The sequence below is a fragment of the Lutjanus erythropterus genome, chromosome 12, assembly GCF_056507025.1.
Source record: "Lutjanus erythropterus isolate fLutEry1 chromosome 12, fLutEry1.hap2, whole genome shotgun sequence".
Taxonomy (NCBI): Eukaryota; Metazoa; Chordata; class Actinopteri; order Lutjaniformes; family Lutjanidae; genus Lutjanus; species Lutjanus erythropterus.
In genome coordinates, this window is record NC_139328.1 from 23,050,015 (window position 1) to 23,073,610 (window position 23,596).

The following is a 23,596-nucleotide window of genomic DNA, read 5'->3' on the forward strand; positions in this document are numbered from 1 at the left end:
ATAAAAGACAGCCTAAAAACACTCCTAAAAGTATCTATCGTTCACATTTTAGAACATAAACAAAGAACTTGATCCAGAAAACTCAAAACAGCACTGCATGATGGGAAATGTGTTCCATCACTATATTTTAACCGACATTACAAATTGGAGCAGGAAGCAGCACACCCTGCTCCCAGATTGCAGCATGTGGCTAAATATATTATTTAACACCTTTTCATCGAGTACCAACCTAGAGTTTAAACACGTACTGTCGGAAAAATGGACTTGGAATAAATAAATGCTTCAGGTTGCAGTTAGGCCCAGTGGGGCACAGCTGAAATGTGAGCCTGCAGGGGCCAGTGCAGACAGCACCAAATAAAATAAAGGCAGTGTGTGGGAACTAATGCTTCTGATATTCTTGCAGTCTATAAATGCACGGGGTGGACGGGAATGACTGAAACGTCTTTTCAGTATAGGGGGATTTGCAGGGATACAGTAATTCGTGACTTAAGAAGAATGTGGAACAGGGCCATAAGTGTGCATGTAGGAGGGCTAATGGTCCCTTGGAAAGTCGTCTTCTGGTGCATTTGACCCAAAGTTTTCAGGCCACCACTATGAGCAAAGTCAGGGGGCACTGCTGTCACCAAATGGCTAAAAAAACTGTCCAACAGAAAAAAAATGATTGAAACTGAAACTGTTCATCTAGCTGGAAGGAGAATAAATAACCTTTCAGTTTTAATTCTATATAATATGACATAACATTTTTCTTCTGTCCTTTTCTGATTCAGTATATTCTTCGATTCATTTGATTGTTTTATTTAACTACTTTCAGTAATAGTTGTTTTTAATACCTAGTTGTGACTACTCTTTTTACATTCTCTTATTTCATTTTTATCTTACACTGTCTATGTGCAGGCTTTGACAACAAATCCCATAATGCTTTGTTGAATTGGACTGAACTGAGAGAACAGAATATACATTAACCAGCTATTGTAAATTTATTCTGTGCAATACACGAATATAGTGTATTAACAAAGTAAATCCAGTGTGGCATTTGATCAAATACTGACAAATACAGCTACGAGAGCACACACACACACACACACACCAGAGTCCCACTCAGCTCAGGAGTGTTTGCACTCTACTCACAGTGCACGTCCACCAGGATGCTGACGTTGGTGCTTCCCACAGCGTTGAAAACTTGACAGGACACGGGCTCTGTGAAGAAGGAGTGATCCGCTGTAGTGACAAACACACTCTCTCTGGCCCCCTCCAGCAGCACGCCACCTTTTGCCCACCTGACAGAGAAACACACCTCCATTTAATGACACGTTTTTAAGCACTGCAAATCATTGTTATGTCTGTTTGTCAGCAGGTGATCTCAAAGGCATGATGGGTTTTATAATGTCTTTATAATGGATTTCCAACATTAGACTATGAGTGTTTTTATATGATCAATTAAAGCTATTAAACTAGCATTTAAGAAGCACTGATGTCAAAACCTCGTGAATGATCACAGGGAACGATTGCAAGTTAAAGAAATAAATTTCTCTCCATTTCTGTTATCCATACTGTATCTTGCCAGATATATAGCTGAGAATCATATAACCATATTGTACATCTGCCATTAGATGACATTCTAATATACGCTCAATAGGCTTAGTGCCTAAGTGCCTGGCAGTGCTCCCACACTGGGACCCTCTGGTGGAGTCTTAAACCTCAGATTAAAACCAGACCGTTAAAGTCCAGCATTTAGTGATTTCAGTGCTTCAGTGCTGTCACTTAAGATAAAAGTCAGCGTTTAATTGTTCAATACTTTCAACAATTCTGTTCTGTAAGCAGAAATTACAGTTCAGGATGGTGGATACAAGCGGACTGGAACAGAGGAAAGAAAATCTATGGGCATTAAACAGAACTGCAGTCTGGCTCCTGATGTTAGACTGCAGGTACCAAATGAAGAGACCTTCAATATCATTAAAAAGTCCATCAAATCCTGAACTGGGCATAAAGTTGCTATTATGCTGTCAAAGTGAGTAGTGACATATTGTTTGTTTGATAACAGTCCAGAGATAGATATTAAAGTAAATTCAGCTGTTATATTTAAAGACCCCTTCCAATGAAAAATATATATTAGTGGAAATATTACATGCAAAAAAACACTCAAAGCCATGGCTGAGAATTTCCATTGTGGAACTGCAGTTTACAAATGACAGTGTCAAAAATGCAGAATCAGACAGCCAGGGTTTGGGGCTTTCCATATCCATAGCTGTGGCGAAATGAGTGGGAGCTGAGTGTGGACACATGTTGGGGTATTGTGCAAGCTAAATTTCACTATCTTCAAAATGATGGAAAAAAAGTGTTTTGTTTGCAAAGTTGCAATAGGAAAAACAGTGAGCCTTCATGTATTACCAAAGGATCTGAAAATATGAAAGAAGTGGGTGCAGTTTATTCCACTCCGAGCCAAACTTCCAGAGAAAACTTAAGTGTGCAGGAGTGATTTTCTAAGAAGAACTGTTTGGAAATTTTTACCCCAAAAGAGATGGATTTTGCAACAAAACTCATTGTGAAGCCTGAGTGATGCTGTTCCATTCATTCATGCGGGGGACACAGAGAGTAGGGCATGAGCCAGCATGTTGGTCTACCCACTGGCACACAGTAAAAGTTAGCATGTATGGATGAATTACTCCTATATTACTCCCCCATTAACAACACATCCTTATACCTGTACGACAAAACAGGTTGATTACTGATTACACCCAAAACAACATAAATTACCAGCAGCAGCAGGCTTACCGGACCCTTAAGTTTAAGGTTGCAACACTATTGCAGTTTGATTAGGTTCAGGCACACAAACTACTTGGTAGGTTTAGGAAAAGATTAGATTTGGTATATAAATGATTATATAACATATGTCACGTGACATGATTGATCATCGAAGGTGAGCAGGTACGCTAGAGCTGCAGGTGAGCGGTGGAGGGGCGGGTGCGGATAGATGATGGGACTAGTTTGCATATTCATTGATCTATGCATTCTAAATGAGTAAATTCTGGTTAAAACAAAATCATCCAGACCTGTAGCCCATGATGGGAGGGTTGGCAGTGGCCTGGCAGGTGAAGGTGACTCTCTCGCCCTCCAGGACGGAGCGAGGCTCGATGGACAGTGTCACCATGGGAGGGTCTACACAGAAACAGATCCATATTCAATGTACAGCTGAAGATAAACAGAATTATAGTGTAAATGACTGCATGAAGATTGATTTCCCCCACAAATAAGTCACACAAGCTATAAACCTCACAATCAAATCTGCTGTTCCAAAACTCTCACTTCTATACAGCCCTCTGTACGAACGCAGCACTAGTTTCACATCTACTCTTACTGCAGTTATTCTGCCAGTAATTACTAATTACACTGGGCTGGAGAAACACATCAATCTTCTTGATTGAAAATTCAAACTACAGTTTCCTCGTGAGCAATCATTTCTCATTCCTTCAGGGACATGGATGAAATTCTTCTGAACGCATAAAGTTTCCGGTCTTCCGTCTGTTGAAGAAAATTAACATGTTGTGAACTGCTTCTGGAGAAAAAAGATGCCAAATCAACGCAAACAGCTAAAACAAACCTGGAACCATCCCAAGTTTGAGACAAAAACAAAGGTAAATTCATATACACAGTATATGTGTTGTTTTTCATGAATAATGACTTCAAGTTGACAAGTGTTGGGGCAGCTGATTCAAATCAGGCTGTGACAGAGAGAGAGAGGAACAGCAACATACGGTGGACGTTCAGCATAACGGTGGCTCGTTTCCCCATTGGCACCGCCGGGTTGCTGGCAACACAGGTGAAGTTGCGGCCGCTGTCAGTGTCAGCTGGTGTGATGGGCAGGTAGCTCCTGGTCGTCACCCTCTTCCTGTCTGGTAGCACCTCCTGGGAGGGAGAAAGAAATAGGACGGGATAGGAGAGGAGGTTTGAGGGTAGTATTTAGGGAGAGGAGCCGACAGAGAAAGATCAAAAGACAAAGAGGAGGAGCACAGTGGATGGGGAAGGACGAAAAGGACAAAAAAAGGAGGGAATCAGAAATTTCATAGCAGGAGTAAGAGAGAAGAGAGGGAGTAGAGAGAGAGGAGATATAAGAGTGTTACTAATGGAGCCAAGAGAGATAAAAAAAAAAATAACTACAATGAAAATAGAAACAGCAATCTGAAAAAAGAAATAAAATAAACATTTTTAGACATGATGCAGGAGAAACAGGAGTCGGAAAAATTGCTAAGCATCGTTTAAACAGAGTTTAAAGGAGACATTTTAGAGAAACCTGCGTTCTTGTACTTTATCTTCATAATACAGAAGTTTAATGTTGGCACAGGAAAATAACTGCCTACAAAATGTTCTTTCAATTAACACAAGCAATTCAGTTTTAAAACGACTCTGGACTTTGCATTCAAAATGAGAGCTGAATAAAGTAACAGAGTGAATCTAAAATGTTTCACTAATTTATCAGTTAGTGCAACTATTTTGCTGCTTTTCTCCCTTTTATATCATTGCAGTACAGATATATAGATGTTTGGGTGTTGGATAATTATTCAGACAGAAGAAGCAATTTTGAAGACATCATCTTGGGCTTTAGGAATTTGTGATGGGCATTGTTCACAGTTTTTGACATCTTCTAGATTAAAGGACCAGTCTGTAGGAATTAGTAGCACCTAGAGGTGAGATTGCAGATCGCTGTCTCATGCTCCGCTTCCAAGTGTGTAGGAGAAACTATGATCGTCCAAATAATTTTTATCCCAACTCCTCAGATACAGATGTTTTGTCACTTCCCATCAGCGCATCATACAGGCACACAAGGTAAACATTTGCAGCTGTATGAGACACTGCCAAAAAGCCTCTTATACCACATGGTTAATGTTGTCAAATGGTCATAGTTTGGGTAGGTTTAAGCACAAAAACTACTTGGGTAGGTTTAGGATAAGACCACGTTTGGGGTTACAATACATACTATACATATGTCACTGACACAACTCGAAAAACAAAAGTAACATAAATCATTAGGTAAACAATGTTTAGTTTTTCACATGGGACATGAACTTCGGTCTCCTGAGTTAAAAATCCTGTGTTTGATTGAGCCATCCATCCACCCCACCTCCTCCATGCTTGGACTTTCTTGCTCTTGTGGAAAGCCAGACATCTCAAACGGCTGTGGATGGATTTACACTGACATCACTTGAAGTGCTATTAACTGATAAATTGATGAAACATTTCAGCTTCACTCTGGTACTGCATTCAGCTTTCATTTGAGAATGAGATCGGGCCTGTTGGCCGAGAAACTTGCACAAACCGCATTTGCTTTATCGCTCTGGGCTACTGTAGAAACAGGAGCTTATTACACTAATGAAAACATACACACATATTCAAATGTAACCTCTTTGTAAACACCAACATTTTGATCAGTAACTGTAAATTAATTACATATGTTCGCTCTATAACATAGGCTACAGTTACATTTATTTTACATTTAATTACATGGAATTAGAAAAAAAATTTAAAAAAAATTGGGGATCACCTGGGGGTCCTGGAGCATACAGTCATAAATGTGCACTTCTGTTTTTTTTTCCACAGAAGGCTGCTAGAGAGCTTCAAGTGTTTTTGCAGAAAACACTTTGTGATGTCACAATGAAGTTGATCTTTTGAACTTTTGCATATAAAATGTCATCAACTCATTACTCTATCCTATTAGATATTTAGGGGATATTCTGTCATATTTATGAAATCTTGAGGTATGGCCAAAAAGTGTTTTGTAAGACCTCAGTGACCTTGACCATTGTCCTTCAGCCACCAGACCCTTATCAGTTCATTCTCGAGTCCAAGCAGACATGTCTGCCAAGTTTGAAGAAATTCCCTTATGGCGTTCTTTGTGCGGATGGATGACCTGAAAGCACACTGCCTGAGGCCACGAAAACACATTTTTCAAGTTTTCTTGTAGATTAGAAATCACAGAGGTCTTTCAGTTTACAGTCATGAATGTGTGAAAAAAAAATATTTGGCTGCTCTGTTTAAAAGTATGCAAGATGACATATGGACAGTACCTCCAGTCCCACTGATCACACACACACACACACACACACACACGCCTGGCAGAGATAACAATCTTTAGCTGCATTAGTTAGACATCTTTTCTGCACAGTACAAACATATAAACGAGTCTTGTTGGATTCTGGAGGTGGGGTGTTTTGCAAAAATCTGTCAAGAAAGTGTGTACAGCTGCCACTAGGGTGTAAATGCGTGGTCAGTAGCACAGTAACATAAGAGCAGCATGTAATATGTATGAGCATGTGTGGGGGGCATAAAACTGGCTGCAAGAGATGTAAAAACATCTGTGTTTGAGTGTGTGTGAGTCAGTGTTTGCTGTGGCTCCTCTATGCATATGAAAGCATGAGTGTGCATATGTGAGTGTGTGTGTCTGTGTGTGTTCGTGCTTGCAGGCATGATTTCATGTGTGTAGGAGAGCATACAGGAGCATGAAGACTGTGAATGTAGGAGAAAAGAGTGCAAAGTATATCACTGTTATCGTGTCACCTAGTGCAGTTCCTGCCTAAATGTGAATGTGTGTGTGTGTATGTGAAAGAGGGAGAGAGAGAGAGAGAGAGAGAGAGAGAGAGAGAGAGAGAGAGAGAGAGAGAGTGTCAGTTTCGCATGTTTCAAGTTGTGTCATGACCGTAAATCATGGAAAGTAACTGAAGTTTAAGATTTGTGTGTTCAGGATCCACATTTACTTCTCTTCTCTTGTGTGCAGACACAGTTGACAATGGTGATACAAAGTTTATTGAAGGAGTGTAATTATCTTGAAAAACGCTGAATCATTGGGATCAGGTCAAAACCGATCTGAAGAACTGATTGCGATTAAAACGTCTTTTTCAATGAATTTGTGGTTAAGCGCGTGATGTGTCAGTAGTAGGCATTATTTTACTCATGTGCCACAAGAACCTACCTGCTGTGCACTACATACTGTAGAACTTACAACTTATTATTATGTCCAATCCAAACTTTTATTCAATTTTAAACATTTTAAATGTGAAGAAAATAAAAGTACAGTTACTTTGATTCTCCCATGTTGTCATCATGATCAAACAGTTAATTCATAATTGACTTGAGGTGTTACAGTGGTTGGAGTCAACACATTGCAGCAGAGGGTGTCACTGTACGCTCACTACGCAGGTTGTGTTGGGGCCTTGCAAATTACGCACGGGCCTAAATATTTAATTTAAAATTAGTCGACTGGACTTATTACCAGGCAGCAGAGCCACAGCTCAGTCTTATACTTTATTACTTTTGACATTTTATATTTTCTAGAATTTCTTGTTTATGTTAATGTTAATGTCAATGTGTCTTAAGATTCTGTGGAAAATATTCAAGAAATACTTTTGTTTTCCTTATTCTGCTCTGTATAGATTTACTTATTCTTAGGGCCGATACATGCAAACTGTTGTAAAAGATGAAGGACTGTAGCGGGACTAGTGGTGTCAAGTATAAATTTGTGGCAATGGCAAAGTCTTTAAATGGCTCATGGGTCAGGTAGGAGAGCAGAATTTGGCAAAGAGGTCAAGACCAGCTCTGCAATGCAGCGCCAGACATAAACTGATATGATAAATGAATGAATGATGTGACACTCTCACGTCACGCTGTTGTTTCTCTCATCGAGTCTTAAAAAAGTGTTTCATTTTTGTCTAACAGATTAAACGTACAGCATGCTGGGTCTACATTGTTAACTGTGCAAGGGAAGTTTGGTAAAGTTTTGTCAAAATCCACTTTATATTTATTGACGCTTTCTATTATTTGTCTCGTCTTGGTCCAGAAATGAGTTCATGTTTTGTTTCACTAAATGTGATATCATATGTTGGTACTTTGCATTTTATTGCATTTCAGTGATGTTTATGTCCTTTCTTTGCCACTATGGAAAATAAACATTGTTTTAGCTTCGCAAATGCTTGATGTCTCCTGCCAGGTTTAAAGGCACAGAATACTGCTGCCCACTGGTCAGCAGATTACATCCTCTAATTCTTGAGCATTTAAAAGCATCATTTTATAAAAATGGTTCCCTTTCTGCTGAAATGTTATCATTTTGTCAGCCAACTGTGTCCACTGCACACTGTATTTCCCTAATGCAGGACTCCAGGAGTGATGTGAGGCCTAAGGTGTACATAGTGAATCTCCACTTCATAATGCCTCAGGCAAAACGCATAAAAACAAACAACAAACAGACTGAATGTGGCTGCTAGTGAGGAGCAGATTGCAGTTGGTGTTACAAACTCTTCTGAATTCAATAGTAGCGTGAGATTATACACGTCATTTCTATTAAATAAACTTTTAAAAAAGTTCCTTGTGTGTTTTATGTTGCATGATTTGTACATGTGTGTTTTCTGTAATCTGCATGTGTACGTGGGTGTGTGTGAGTCACCGTGGACTGGTAGGCCCCCTCCACAATGACTCCATCCTTAGTCCACTGGATGTGTGCTGCAGGCTTGGCCCCGCGGGTCACACAGGTCAGGTTGTATGGAGTCCCGGCCATCAGCAGGAGCTCCGGGGTTCCATCAACCACCGGGTCCTCAGGGGGGACTGGAGGACAGACGCACAAATCCATAAAGGTGCAAATCCACTCATGCATACAGACAAATCTACACATGTATATATGCACACACAAAGTACTCTGTGTAATATAACATCTTTCTAAGAGAAGTATGAGAAATTCTTTAATCCAAGTGTTTTCTTTTACCTCTAATACCAATCAACCCATTTAAAACCCAAAAAACATTAGCATCATATGTAAAACTAAACAGTGTTCCTTAAAAGTTCACATTATTGAAATACAGCATGGTTTTAACCAAACAACAGCAAAATGTGATGTTAAACTGTTCCACTATTTGGAGAATCAGGATGAAGTTTACACCATATAGTTGCGATATCCAAATCTGCTCTGCAAAGAAGACTCACTAAAAAACTAGTGATGGAAACCATAAACTCTATTACTCTATTATAAACTGTGTACTGCAGTAACAAATCAAGTGAGCAGTAGGCTTCCATACAATTACACTTTTTTGCAACCAGTGGAGTCACCCCCTGGTGGCCATTAGAAATGCAGGCACTTCCACACTGGCTTTATATTTCAGACCCAGAATCCCCATCCACTTCTTCTACTGTCTATGGTTATGGTTAAAGTAAGCTGGTACATTTCTCAGTGTGGATTCCTGTTCTTTCTTTGACCATATTTTTTTGTTTTTGTTGTAATATTGGCAGAATCTGTCTCCCACACCAAAGAAACGCATGAATTCTGGAAGTCGACTTGCCAAGAGAGATGAAAATTTTTCTGATGGTAACAAAGAGAAAATCCAAAGATTTTATGCAGGGATGACACATCAGTTACAGTCAGAAGTCAAGTATAGAGATACTTGAACCACGTCTGTGTGCATCCATTGTTGTGCTTTTAACCACAGTGCTCATTCATAAAGGCGCTTCTGAGTGTGAATCTCAGCCTCTCAACTCAGGAAACTCCTTCTTCACAAGGACACAACTATGAACTTGGCATTCTTTGATTTGATAATAATCTCCTGAAAAAAGTCCTTTGCTCAAACTACATGTATGGCAGTTAAAAGAGAATCTGAAAAAAATATCTGCAACCAGTTCACTTACTGAGTACATTAAGTTTGGCCCTCCTGGAGCGCAGGGCGGCCTCCGTGGCCTGACACTCGTACAGAGAGTCATCAGACAGCTCAGCGTTGGAGATCTCCAGGTTGTACTGGCCGATGTCCAGAGCCCGCAGCACACGATACCTGGGCCAGGCTGCAGGAGTCAGACACACACACACACACACACACACACACATACACACCAGGTTTACAGTCAAATAGATGGAGAGACATTAGTTGAAAACTCACTGATTCATGCGCTTGTCAGAGTTTCTGTTCTGGTTCTGCTGTAAGTCATGTGTGTTTATTTGCAGGTCAGAGAAGCCTGACAGGTTTGGAAGATGAACTTCTGGAATGCATTTTAAAAATAGTGCATCACCTGAAAAACATGACCTACTGTTTTAAAATGATTGCTGGCATGAAGGAAGAGGCACATTACGCGCTGCTATTACAGTCATGAGTCATCATAATAGCACTGCCTTCACAACTGATCTCTGTCTGAGTATAATAGCATCTTTATTTTAGAAACACTGAGTGCAGTGCTTCAGGTACACGGAAAGAGAAAACTTTATTTCAGGTTTTGGGACAAAACTTTTTTTTTTCCATCTACTGAAAAGAAAACTAGATGAAAATGGAAATTCTCAGGGGAAAGACAACTGCAGTTTTTTAGAGCCATCCATTTTAGAGCCAGATTTTTTTCCCCTATGATGTGTTTTAGGGATACACAATGTTATCAAACATCTGTCTGTCTGTCTGTCTGTCTGTCTGTCTGTCTGTCTGTCTGTCTGTCTGTATGTCTGTCTGTATGTCTGTCTGTATGTCTGTATGTCTGTCTGTATGTCTGTATGTAACCAGTTCTCTATAATCCAAGGGACATACAAAGGGAGTCCTCAGTATATTTATATCCTTGGCTGAGAAAAGATTGAGAACTACTGGCATAAGAGACACACCAAAAAAAAAAAAAAAAAAAAAAGAGGGAAATGGAAAAGAAAACCTTTGAAAACAATTATACATCTGCTTGTCATCTTCTTTTGTTTGGTGTCACTGACTGTATTTCTGTACTCTGCTGACACTTGACTTGTTTACAAGAAAAAGCAAATGTAAAAGCTCTTATGAAAATGAATAAAAGCTGAATCACAATCACATTACCTCAATCAGAGAGAGAGAGAAAAAGAGCAGCAAATGGGACATGTATTTATGTGAAAATGTCAAAGCTTTTTATCGTAACACATGGATAGCATTTAGCATTAATAGCATTTACTTCAGACATTTTGAAGACCTTTATGGGTGACGCAGAGCCCCTGGAGATGATAGCATGTCCTTTACAGAAACAACAGAGGAAGGTAATAATGAATGCAGAAGTGTGCACATGCACACACACACGCGCACACTCACACACATGCACACACACAGGGTCGTGTTTCCATTGCCTCAGAGGACAGTACACTGACTTCCATCCACTTCCTGAAGACTCTCCATATCCTCAGACCCTACCTACCATAACCCTAACCCTGATTTATGTCATGGGGAATTGAGTTTTCTCAGATTAGAAGGAGGCAACAAGCACACTACTTGCTTGGTCTCTTTTGTGGTGCAGGGAATCAAAGGACCCAGAAATGCATTTCAAAGAAAAAAGTCAAATCCTGCGCATACTTATCACCTCTGCATCAATTTATTTAAAAAGTTCCAACATTTTGTTCACAAGGACTTTTCTAAAGACTTAAATACAGCCCATAACTGCAATGTCCAATGACAAAACAAGTGACAAACAAGCATGAGAGTTCTATGACAAAACAAAATAATAAATAAATAAACAGAATAAAATGAAATAAATAATATTGATATATATATACTTACATATATGCACATACATTTACATTCATACATTGCAAACAATCAATCAATGTATTGAAAAAAACCTCACCTTACAACCTTGTTGTGAATGATAAATAAACCATCCTTGTATCCTTATTAAAATAAATTAATCAATTAAAAAGTAAAATAAAAAATAATGACAACCAATAGCCCAAAAATGACAAGTTACTAAATAAAAATAAAAATAATTATTTAATAAAAAAGTGAAAAATAATTAAAAATGAAAAGAAATAAAATAAAATAAAATAAATAATTGAATTTATAAATTAGTGGTATTTATGTATATATATGTGTGTGTGTATATACATATATGTATGTGTGTTTATATATATATATATATATACACACACACACGCATATAAGAAAGGTCACTACATACACCGGCTCTCAATAATCCAACAAAACATCAAGAAGTTCAACTACATGTCGATTAATTTGTACCATAATAGAAAAATCATCAGTGAAAAATACACACATAAGAAGTATCTAATATATCTGTGCGTCATCTGAACTTCTTAAATAAATTAATTCAAATTCGATAAGTTTGTGCTAGGGTCAACTTTTTTTTAATCTTGCCTTTTATCACATAAGAAAGACTTCACAAATGAGTGTGTAAACAGATTTATGTCCCTACAACATGAATAATACACACACACACACATACACACACGCAGCAGTACAGTCAGAGATAAACAGCTGAAGGGTTTCTCAACAAACACTGATCAAACATCGTCACATATACAACGATGCAACATCAATTCCTGTATGGCACACAAACTGCAGAACTACAGGCAGCTGCGCCGTTCCAATTACAACACCCCCTTTTCTCGCTGTTTGAACCCTCGCCTCTCAGACAAAGACATAATTGAGCGTGACGTCCCACTAGGGGGCACTCATTGATCCTCCGTGCCCAATCCTAACATGACATCATGGATTCAGATGGCAGAGGCAGGCAGGCAGGCAGTTGGGGTGCGGAGAGGAGGAGGAAGGAGGGTGGTGGGGGACAAAAGTATTAGTGGAGATTACATCATCCACTCCAGCACCTCGCAGCATAGCAACCACAGAGGTGAAAGCACCCCGGGGAGAAGGAGAAGAAGGAGGAGGAGGAGGAAGACGAACAATAAACTGCCACCACTGATGCCTGCTGGTAGTGAGTAGATGAGTGTTTTAAGTGGTTGCATTGATGTAAACATGATGCACACATGTTGGTATGCACTGGTCATATATTTAAAGGGTTTTCTTCATATTTCAACTGCATGATGTCGAGGAAAACTGTTTTTGGTGGTGAATGAATGCACATCTCCTGCATGTGATGTGTGGGTGTTCAAACTGCAGGTATAAATTTACTGCACTCCCACACTGTCATCAACAGCTGTATAAAATCATACAGGGCACAGAACCACAACCTTTTATATGTCATTTTTCATGCACCAACAACACCTTGCCAGATCAGAACAAATTAATATGATCTGTTGATACTGTTAATAAAGGCATAATATACAACATTTTTCTGAAAAACAATGTATAGACTCATATAATGACTTTCAATCATCACTTATGACCCAGTAGACATGTGGTGGTGTCTGCAGAGACCCTGCCTTCTGTCTGTATTTTCTTATTTTCTCATTATTTTGCTGTGTTTGTGACAGTTTACCAACCCAAAACATCGGTTTTTAACCCCCTGTGAACGAGACTCGAGAATTAGGCATCTTTCTGCTGTGTTTACAAACAGCTTAAATAAATCCTCCTGATTCTACCTTTAAAAACTTGAAAACTCTCCTCCATACCTGACATAAAAATGGCTTCATGTCCACAGCATAAACAAGAGAAGCAAAGAGACTGAGAGACAGCGTGTCAGGGATGAAGGAGAGGAGCTGCAGCACAGACAACTTAAGGATAAATAATGGACAGAAGGTGATGATGGATGGCTGAAAAGCAGACAAAAAGAGACAAAGAGGACAACATGTTTATCAAACGCCGGCGTGTTTGTCAGCGGGACCGTGCTCGCGAAAAGGCTACAAGGACAAAGAGAGCATTACCGACAGAAAGAGAGAAGGAGGGAGGAGGAGGAGGAAGGGATGAGAGAAGAGGAGAGGAAGAGGAATGAAAAACAATGAAGAGGGGAGCTGGGAAATACATAAAGCAAGTGATGATGGAGCTGTAGTTTGAAAGACGGGGGGGGGGGCAGGGAGACATGTTGACCTTTACTGAACCTGTGAATTTAATTGAGTTGAACGCAAGATTCCTGTCACATGTCAGATTATCACTTTTGTGCATGACTGTGCTTAGTGTGTGTGTGAGTGTGTGTGTGTGGGAGGATGTGTGTGTGTGATATGTTTGAGTGCTACGTGTAGCTCTTTGTGGATTAATTTACGGTGTGATGAGAAATGTAATGTGTGGTTTAGAGCTGAAAGGGCACAAAGTATGCAAATGCTAATGTACTGTTTTGTTGAGGACTATTAGATTGTTCCTTAAAGTAAATATCCATGACATTTTCATATATAAATATATAGTATATGTATTTTTTTCACCCTTGGTGGGAATGATTTTGAAAGCAATGAAATTAAAGCTTTGCCTAGTGTTAAAAGCATTTTCAGCCACAGTTTAATGTTTGGACGGCAAACTGTATTTCACCTGAAGTTTGTGTCCTTACAATTCAAAATTTAAAAACCAAGATGTCATAGTCCTTCTCTCAATTTGATTGACTGGTGCAGATGAGTGCAAAAGCCATTGGTGAATAAAATGTTTATCTATTGATAGGTAAAGAAAAAAAAGCAAACGGTCTCAGTCATCAGTGTTGTTTACCCGCCATAATCATGTAAACTTTTGTTTGGTGCAGCACTTAACTACAGTTCTGAGATACTTGTATTTTTCTTTAGTAATTACATTTTATGCTACTACTATTACTTCTACTCCACTACATTTCAGGGGCAATTATTGTTTTTCACAACATTTATTTTACTTTAGATACTAGTTACTTTGCAATTCCTAGTTATTCATAAAAAATGTGAAAATCTTCTCACATTGCATGTTGTTTCTCCCTGCTGCTTCTTTGATGTCTGACCTCCCTCTCCCTCCTTTCCTGATTTTTTTTTCACATCTAACTCTGTGAATAAAGGGTTAATTTCAACCAAACCAGATCTGGAGTTTGTTGTAACAATGGAAAGACAAACCAAGACAGCTTGGTGAGTTTTATTTTGTTTCTGTCAAGTTTGAACGAAGTCTTCTTCTATGATGATATAACTACTGTTTCTGGTTAAAGAAAATGCCTCTCTCTGTAGGCATAATTTCCACTATGTTGTCAGACACTTAGAAAATCAATCTGAGCTTGTCAGTGTCAAAAACAAGCACTTTTAATGGTCGTACTTTGACGGTTTGCAATTGCCCATAAAGATTACATTGCCGCCTGTTTCGCACCTGACAACTGCAGTGGTCTCCCTCAGTATTGGACCAGTTCCAAAAATTGTTGTCCCCATTAGTCACTTAGACAGATAGTCTATAAAGTCATTAAAAATAGATGTATGTTCAGCTGCAGCATTAAGGTGATGTACACATTTATGCATCAATAAATACAATCTAACAATCGACTACATAACATTACTCTGAAATGACATTCTACATAATGAGTACTTTTACTTTTTCTAGCTTATTTTTATTAGCTTTTTATTAACTTACAAGTATGCTAATACTTGTAAGTTTGCTTGAATAAAAAAATGACTTTTACTTACATGGAGTATTTTTATACATTGGTATTGTTACTTATACTTAAATACCTGTGAGAAGGGTTTGGTGATATCTGTGAGCTTGCAGACTGCAAACATCTCATATTACTCCCCCCTCTGTGTGTAGAAGAATCTACAGTAGCTGCAAAACTCCTAAAAAACACAAAAGGCTATATCCAGAGCCAGTGTTTAGTTTGTGTGTTCTGGGCTACTGTAGAAACTTGTCGGTTCAACATGGCGACCTCACTGGAAGAGGACTTGCACCCTTGATGATTCTTATTTTCAGGTGATTATACACTAATAAAAACATACTTATAAATATAATATTCAGTTTCTGCCATAATTCTGATCCCATTAAATTTTACACACTGGACCTTTAAGCTGTATTGTATAAAAGTTAAAAGTAGCCCTATCTTTACCACTTGCATCATTAAAGTGATGTACACATTTATGCATCAATAAATACAATCCTGAAATCTACCAGATAATGTTATTCTGAAATGAAACATTCTGTATAATTAGTACTTTTACTTTTTGTATTTTGAGTACACTTTGATACATATTTTTATAGTTTTTCAGTAGTATTTGCTACTTTCCTTAAAAGATGCACCACAGTTAATGACATTATATAATCTGATTCAAAAAAAGGTAACTGTAATCCATTAGAGCTGCAGATAAAAAGACGCAAATAGATACACTTAGTAAAAATGGGACGTATTAGCAGGATTACAATTTTAGAATAAAGAATGACATGGTACCATGCACAGTGCACATACAATGCAACACATCTCTACAGCAAATCATAGCTAATCTTAGGTGCCAATTCATTATCATGCTTTATTTGTGTGGAAATTTTGCCATTTTTTGGTCTTGAAGCCAATAAATCAATAAGTTGCACACAAAGAAAGAAGGAATAGTTGGACAAACATAAAACATGTTATGCTAAACGGTCCCACCATATTTTATATTGAGGTAATCCAAAAGTAATGTAAAGTAATCAGTTACATTGCTTTAATATCATGATACTTGGATTAAATTACTGACTACTTTTTTTTAATTAGTAACTGTATCAGAATACATTTCTAAAGTAATCCTCAAAACCCTGTACATCACAGGCATAGTTTTCTCTCAGCACACTTGAATTACATTATGCTTAGATTATTATGGATTTTTTGAAGAATGTCACCAAAAATAATCTGCCTTCTCCATCTTTAAGTAAAAGATCTGAGTTCTTTCTCTACTACTGCTGTCAAACTCAAGAACCTTATATAGGTCTACTGTATAATCATCCTTCAGCAAAGTTTCTCACTTGTTTTAGAGACCTCTTTTTGTCTTTTCATCTTTTCAAAGTCTGCAATAACTTCCATTACTGAAATTTTTGCCAAAACGTATCATGTGCAAAGAGTAAGAGCAGTCAGCAGCTGCAGTCATAAGATTTCAATACTGGCAGTCAGAAAGCCACAGCAGTCAAAAGCTCTGAATATTTTTGCCAAATGTGGCTAAGGTCAATGAAGAGGGACATTTATACTTTTCTTCTTCTTCTCTTCTTTTTGTACTTTGAGTTTCCTTGAACCATTTCTTGAATGAAGAAAAAAAAATCTTTGTCTGTTACGGCTTTGACCCTGTGACGCTCTTCAGTTTTGGTTCCATGTGATGTTTCCCATCTCTGAAATGAAGTGTATTCTACTGTTGCACTCACAGTAAGTCACTCGGGATGCGCGTGTCGGCTTAAAATGTAAATGCGAATGTGCGTCTGCTTTTGTCAGCAGTGTGAGGGATTTTCTCTAATTCAGCATGATATACAGGACTCATTTTTGCCCAGATTGTCACTCACACGCCTCTTGGCTCTTAACTCTCTCTCCCTCTGTTCAGTGTTCATTCCCTTAATGTTAAAAAAACCCCTACACTTTTCAGGCATAATAGCTTTTGTCAGGGTTCTTACAGTCAAAACTGAACCGAAACCGTGGCTGAGTTATTCCCCTTCTTCACTTCACTTTGATCCCTGCAGCTTGGTGAAGCTGCAAGGTTTTTTTTCTCTCTCTCTCCCGCTACAGGATTTCTCTCCCCTCCCCTCCTGTCTCCTCACCTCGGAGACCCTCTCCGATGCCGAGGGCCAGGCCATCCTTGGTCCACTGGACGATGCCGCTATAGTTGAAGACCACGCAGGACAACACCACCCGTTCTCCCAGCACCACCGACTGGTCTGCGGGCTCCTGGGAGAAGCGAATACACCACACTGCAACAGAGGGGACAGAAAGGGAAATCAATTTTAAGTTCCTTTCATTGTGACCCGGCCGTGAGCTGCCATCTTTTATTGCACTGTATCGAGCTACACAGTCCCTCTCCGGTCTTATCGACTCCGGCTTGTCCATATGGTGACTGTTGGGGTGATTTGTTATGCGTCTTTATTGTGTATAGGGTGTTTTTATTGTCCCTTTTTATTATGTGTTTTTATTGTGAGTGTGTTTTAATATAAACTCTGCCTGTGAGTGAAATTTCTCTTACGGGACAGTCAGGTTTTGAATTGAATAGCCTCCTTTTATGCAGATATGCACTCCCTGAGGGTCACAGGAAAATTTACAGATTTGGGCTTTGATGATAACCGTATGACTGCAATACAGTGGTCATGTGATGCCTCCCGCAGGGTTAAGCCCATTACAGTCATCAACGCAAATTTTATTGATTTCATCTTTATTATGTAGGTTAAATCTGTTATTCCATTGTGCAAGGCATCTATGATCAGAGGTACCCACATGGCAAGTCTGGAACACTGCCTCTGATTGGTCAAAACTCAACCCAAGGCATCATGGGATGGCCAGTGAGCAGCTAACAACCATAGACATGAAATAGAACCAAAAGCCTTTTATCCATAACATAAAACTGTTGAAAGGACACCTGCAGGTGTGAATTTTTGATACTTGGACTTGTTTATTTGTAAAAAGTACTGCTTTTTCATTGCAATCATAAACAACAAAATGTCACAGCCCTATTGTAGATTTTATTTTAGAAAATCATCCCAGTCATTTCTCTTTTTAACTGGACCCAGGCGAGTCCAAGCTCAGTGGCTCGGATTTGCATATGTGTCATTCTTCTGTGCCTTCTGCCTCTGTTTCGTCTCTTTCTTGCCCCCTTTTCAAGTTTTTCCCTGGACTTTACAGAGACTTGTGTGTGTCTCTGCGTGGGTATGTGTGAGTGAAAGTGTGTGTGTGTGCATGTGTGTGTGTGCTTGTGTAGCAAGAACATCATTGCCAAGCTGTGATACAGCCTGCTCTTTTTCATCACGCAGTACAAAGGATTTTGCTTACACACACACATTTCCTCCAGCAAAATAAGCCTTTTGGCTATTGCAGTGCCACTAAAATGCACGGATATAAAAACTACAAGTGTAGCGCCCGCATACATTAACGCTCTCGCATAAAGAGAAAGTGTCAGGTGAGGAGGCGAGGCACTAACCAGCCGCTGTTTTCAGCCGTTTGCATCATCAGGTAAAATTGTTTCATATTCCAGAGAAAGTCTTGCAAGAAGGCGCGTTAATTAAGGCAGAGAAGGAGACTGTGGAGCCTTAGATGACACATGCACACGCACGTGCACAAGCACACACACACTCAAACACTGCATTTACACAAACAGAAGCTCCCGCACACATGCAGCATCGAATCACACCCTATTTATGCACTCATACACACACACCTCACTGAGTCATTCACTCACATGCAGTTGCACACACAGCTGAGGATACTCTCTCTCTCTCACACACACACACTTCCACAGAGTTGGTGTTTGTCTTCCCGTGGGCTATTCTGTTCTTGGATCATGGTTAAAACAATCCTATTAGCTAATTAAGGCAAAACTGGTTAATAAAGCAGGCCGTGGCTCTGAGGGACACGTCTCAGCGGGATTCAACCACAAAGGTGCAAACAACAGGGAGATTTACTGATTTGTCAGGAGGATTACACGACCTGTCATGTTATTTGTGCAGAAGACTCCTTTAATGAAAACAGGAATCTCCAGACTTCACAAGAAGCACTTTGATGTTTCATCAACTTTCCTTTTGAATACCGAATCAAGGAGACAACTGCTGTGACTGCGAGCTGATAGCTGTGCTTTCTGTTTGAACTTAAAGGGAAAATCCACCTTAAAACACATCATTATTGCTGTTGTTTTGCTGTGTTTTTATGCTCATACATGAAGCAGCTGCTGTGATGTTGAAATATCATCTCTAATACAGGATAGAGTGAAGTTTTACGACAGCGCTCTCAACCATTTTTGTGTTGACTGAGATTTTACTGTCTTGGCTTCCTCACTTTAAAGGGATAGTTTGGATTATTAGTAGGGTTGTATGAGATATTTATTTATAGTCAGTGTGTTACCTACAGTAACGGTCGGCACAGCCCTAGTTTTAAAGCCTCGAGTATGTCGGTCATCGCCTTGGTTTTCTGCCTACCAGAACGCAATACTGACAAAAGTGTGGATCTCATCTCATGTATGGCAGTTTGATCTGAGCTTCGGGAAGGCTCCGTTGGAAACCAGAAACATGATAGGAGCTGCCTGGTCATGATTTTTCTGGTATTACAGCTACACAGTACACTAAAATATGTTTCTGAAAACATTTTAAGTGAGACACGGGCGATGCAGTAACATAATCTTGAAAGATGTTTGATCAGCGCAGCCTAGTTTCACAGTTTGATCTGCATTTCATGAGCCCTGTGTATTCACTGGATGAACTCAATAACAATGATTTGTTAATCACACTGTAGCCCTGCCCTAAAACATACCCAGCTTTACTGTCTGTTAACTTCAAATAGGACCATAATTTACAAAATGAACATCATGCCGTGTTGAAAAAGGCTTGAAACTAGCGATTGAGGCCATAAATCCATTAGGAAACCATTGACTGTTGAGTCCATGAATCAGGTGAGAAGTAGGGTCATTTCCTATGAGAGAACCTACAGTAGGATATAATTTTGCAGCCAAAGGAGCTGCCCCTGCTGCCCATAGAGAGAAGGCAGTTTTAAGGTACTTGCCCACTGACTTCACTTTTTGGACTTGGAAGCACTGTCTACTAATTAATATACTGTTTATTATTCCAGTATACAACCTGCCACATAAAGAAAAAGAGAATGACACACACATAGGCTCAGAAACAAATATAGGAGGCTCTTCCACTGATTGAAGACAGAGACAGAAAGACACGAGTAGGCTCAGTAACCTAATAGTAATACTGTAATAAGAATACACCATTACGCCACCATTACATTTTTCCTCTCACACAGCCCCCAGAGGCAGCTGATGTACCCAGTGGGTGCACACACCCCACTTTTGGCAACTCTGAGTTAGACAAACCTGATGAAGGTGCAGAAATACACATTTTTGTATTTCTTATCACTTGACAGGTAAAGCGATCGTGACTTTCTCAACCTGGAACTATCTACGTGTGTCTTTCTGTCTTTCAGGAGTGAAAGACAGAGGAAGTGAGACACGACAGTGAGAATGGAAACTGCAGCTGTCGAGAAGAAGAAGACGAAGAAGAAGAAGGAGCTGCTGGGATGTGATATCCTGCTGACATGAGTGATTTACATGTGGGTCATGTTATGCATGATTTATGCAAAATTAACAGCTATTACGAGCTAGCGCCCTCGTCTTCGTGTATAACTCTGTACAGAACAACGCATGTCCTCCTGGGACACACTGCGGCGTGTTATTGTGTGTGTGTCTGAGAGAGAGAGAGAGAGAGACAGAAGAGAAATAGTGACAGGAAGACAAAAAGGAGGAGACAGAGAACATTTCTGTTTTATGTTGTGATATATGAATGTGCATGGATGTGTGTATTTATCTGTGTTTATGTGTGCGTGGGTATATATTGTGCGTGTGTGTATGTGTGTGTGTGTGTGTGTGGCCTGTCAGCCTGCAGCAGGGACTCAGATCGCGGAGGAGAAAGCCGCACTGACAGAGAACAGAGATGTAATTAACCCTACGGGATACCCACCCTCCCCCTCCTCACCCCCAACAGACACACACACACACACACACACACACACACACACACACACACACACACACACACACACACACACACACACACAGTCCTGTATCTCTTCTGCCCCCCTCCATTTTCAAATTCCCTGTCTATCTCCTCTCCCATGTGCTCTTCTTTTCTCTTCCTTCCTTCTTGTCTCTCTTTCTCTTGTCTCTTCATCCACTTTCTCCTTTTCTCTTTCCAGGTTTACCCTCCTTTATGTCTCTCCTTCCCTTTCGTCCTTTTTCTTCTCTCTTCTTGCCTAACTTTGTCTGTCCTGCTGTTCTCTCCTTTGTTTCCTACTCTTTCATCCTCTCTTCCTTTCTTTCTTTTTGTGTTTTTTTCATAATACTAACTATGCAAACAGGGTTCTTCTCCATAGGAGAACCATTTTTTGCTCCTGGTAGGTTTCACTTGGAACCCTTTTAGAGGGTTCAGTCTGAACCCCCAAGGGAATCATCTAGAACCGACCCTGGGGTTCTAATAAGAGCAATCTTATACTCCAAGGCTTCATCTAGAATCCACCAACGGGTTCTACCAAGAATCCTTTTATATTCCAACTTCTTATGGGAGGTTCTACAGAGAACCCAGAACAATTTCAGCACACTCAGGGTGTTCTACCAAGAACCATTTTATACTCCAAAGGTTTCATCTACAACTCACCCAGGGAATTCTACTGAGAACCCTGTTATATCCCGAGGGTTTCATCTATAACTCATCCATGGAGTTCTGCTGAGAACCCTATTATATTCCATGGACCACAGAGTTCTACTGAGAGCTCTTTTATAGTCCATGGGTTTTATCTAGAACTCACCAAGGAGCTTCAACTTAGAACCCCCGATTCTACCAGGAACTCTTTTAGATTCCCAGGGTTTCATCTACAACCCACCAGGGAGTTCTACTGTGAACTCTTTTATATCCCAGGGTTTTCATCTAGAGCCCATGAGTTGGTTCTGCAGAGAACTCTTTTATATTCCAAGTGTTCCATCTAAAGCCCACCAGCAGGTTTTGCCAAGGATCATTTTATATTCCAGGGGTTTCATCTAGAACCCACTTAGGACTCTTTCTTCCAAAAAGTGGTCATTGGATGAAAAGGGTTCTTAATGGAACCCTTAGCCTTACAAATAACTCTCAACAAACATTTTTAAAGGGTTCTTCAGGAGGAAATGGTTCTGAGTAGATCCCTTTTAGAACCTTTATTTCATAGAGCGCAGCAAGTCTTTTACCAGCTCCTTTTCTCTGTTCACCATCTGTTTCTCTTCCTTTAGTTCTCCATCATCTCTTTTACCTAAATCTGTTTTTCTGTCATTCTTCCCACACCGTCTTCTGTCTTTTTCTATCTCTGCAGTCGTTTCTGTTTGTAAGTCTTGTCTTCCCAGCCTCCTTCTTCCTCCTCCTCCTCCTCCTCCTCTGCCTCCTCCTCCTTTCTTTCATTCTTTCTCTTCATCCTTACCGCCCTGCATCATTACCCTGAGGGATGATGTTAGGTATATCTTCTCTTCCTCTCTCTCATTGCATAATGACCCAGTGGTACAATAGACAGAGCTTCACAATAACAGCCTCTGTGTCCACACATATTACCCTTAATGTCTTTAATATCTTTTGTTCACTTGGTCTTTTTTTTTTTTCCATCAGGCTGAGCTTTATTAAACATCTTTACAAGTACTATCTAACCAACCCTTATCAATTTACACACTTTGCATTTAAGTTAAGTACACACATTGCACTGTATGATGAAATTTTCTACATATTCTATTATACATGAGCTGAAGTATTAGGATTCAGTGGGAAACACTGACTCTCTGGGAAAAGATGGGCTGTACTAGAAACTAAACTGAGTGCAGGTTCAATCCTGGGTGACTAGCAAAGTCTAACAGTGGACATGATTTTTAAGTCATAAGTCTTAATGTCTAACTTCATCACACTTTTAAAAAAAACTGACATGGGTTTAGATGTAGGCCTATGCTTCTAATTTTTAATAATAACAATTTACTCTGGTTTCTGGTCAGTTTCTCTAAATAATCTTGTAAGCCTGTTCAGGTTGGGAACATTGTTTGTGCATGACACAGTAATAAAGATTCAGTCATTTACTCCCATGGAACATATCATTAAAATGTTCACTGCCAGCGTACTTTGTTTTCCATCAAAATATCCGGTCTTGCAATTGTGACTGCAGCATTATTTCACTTTTTTATGGATACATTCAGGCACTCACAGCAGTTGGTGAAGGTTAAGGAAAGATCATGCCCTTGGTTTAAGACACATATAGTCTGCAGTGACTTGAGATTCAGTTCAAAGTATTAACTAACATTTAACCAAAACCACAAACT

General features: G+C 39.5%; 1 protein-coding gene across 1 annotated transcript in view; it reads right to left on the reverse strand.

Annotated features, from left to right (window-relative positions):
- Positions 1-23,596, reverse strand: part of kirrel1b (kirre like nephrin family adhesion molecule 1b) — a 102,591-nt gene that overhangs the window by 19,149 nt on the left and 59,846 nt on the right. Inside the window, exons 2-7 of the mRNA XM_084732899.1 lie at positions 17,337-17,486; positions 9,658-9,807; positions 8,429-8,586; positions 3,753-3,903; positions 3,051-3,156; positions 1,129-1,277 (exon numbers count right to left, since the gene is read on the reverse strand). Of these exons, the coding sequence (XP_084589025.1) occupies positions 1,129-1,277; positions 3,051-3,156; positions 3,753-3,903; positions 8,429-8,586; positions 9,658-9,807; positions 17,337-17,486 (864 nt within the window). The remainder of the gene's footprint in view (positions 1-1,128; positions 1,278-3,050; positions 3,157-3,752; positions 3,904-8,428; positions 8,587-9,657; positions 9,808-17,336; positions 17,487-23,596) is intronic.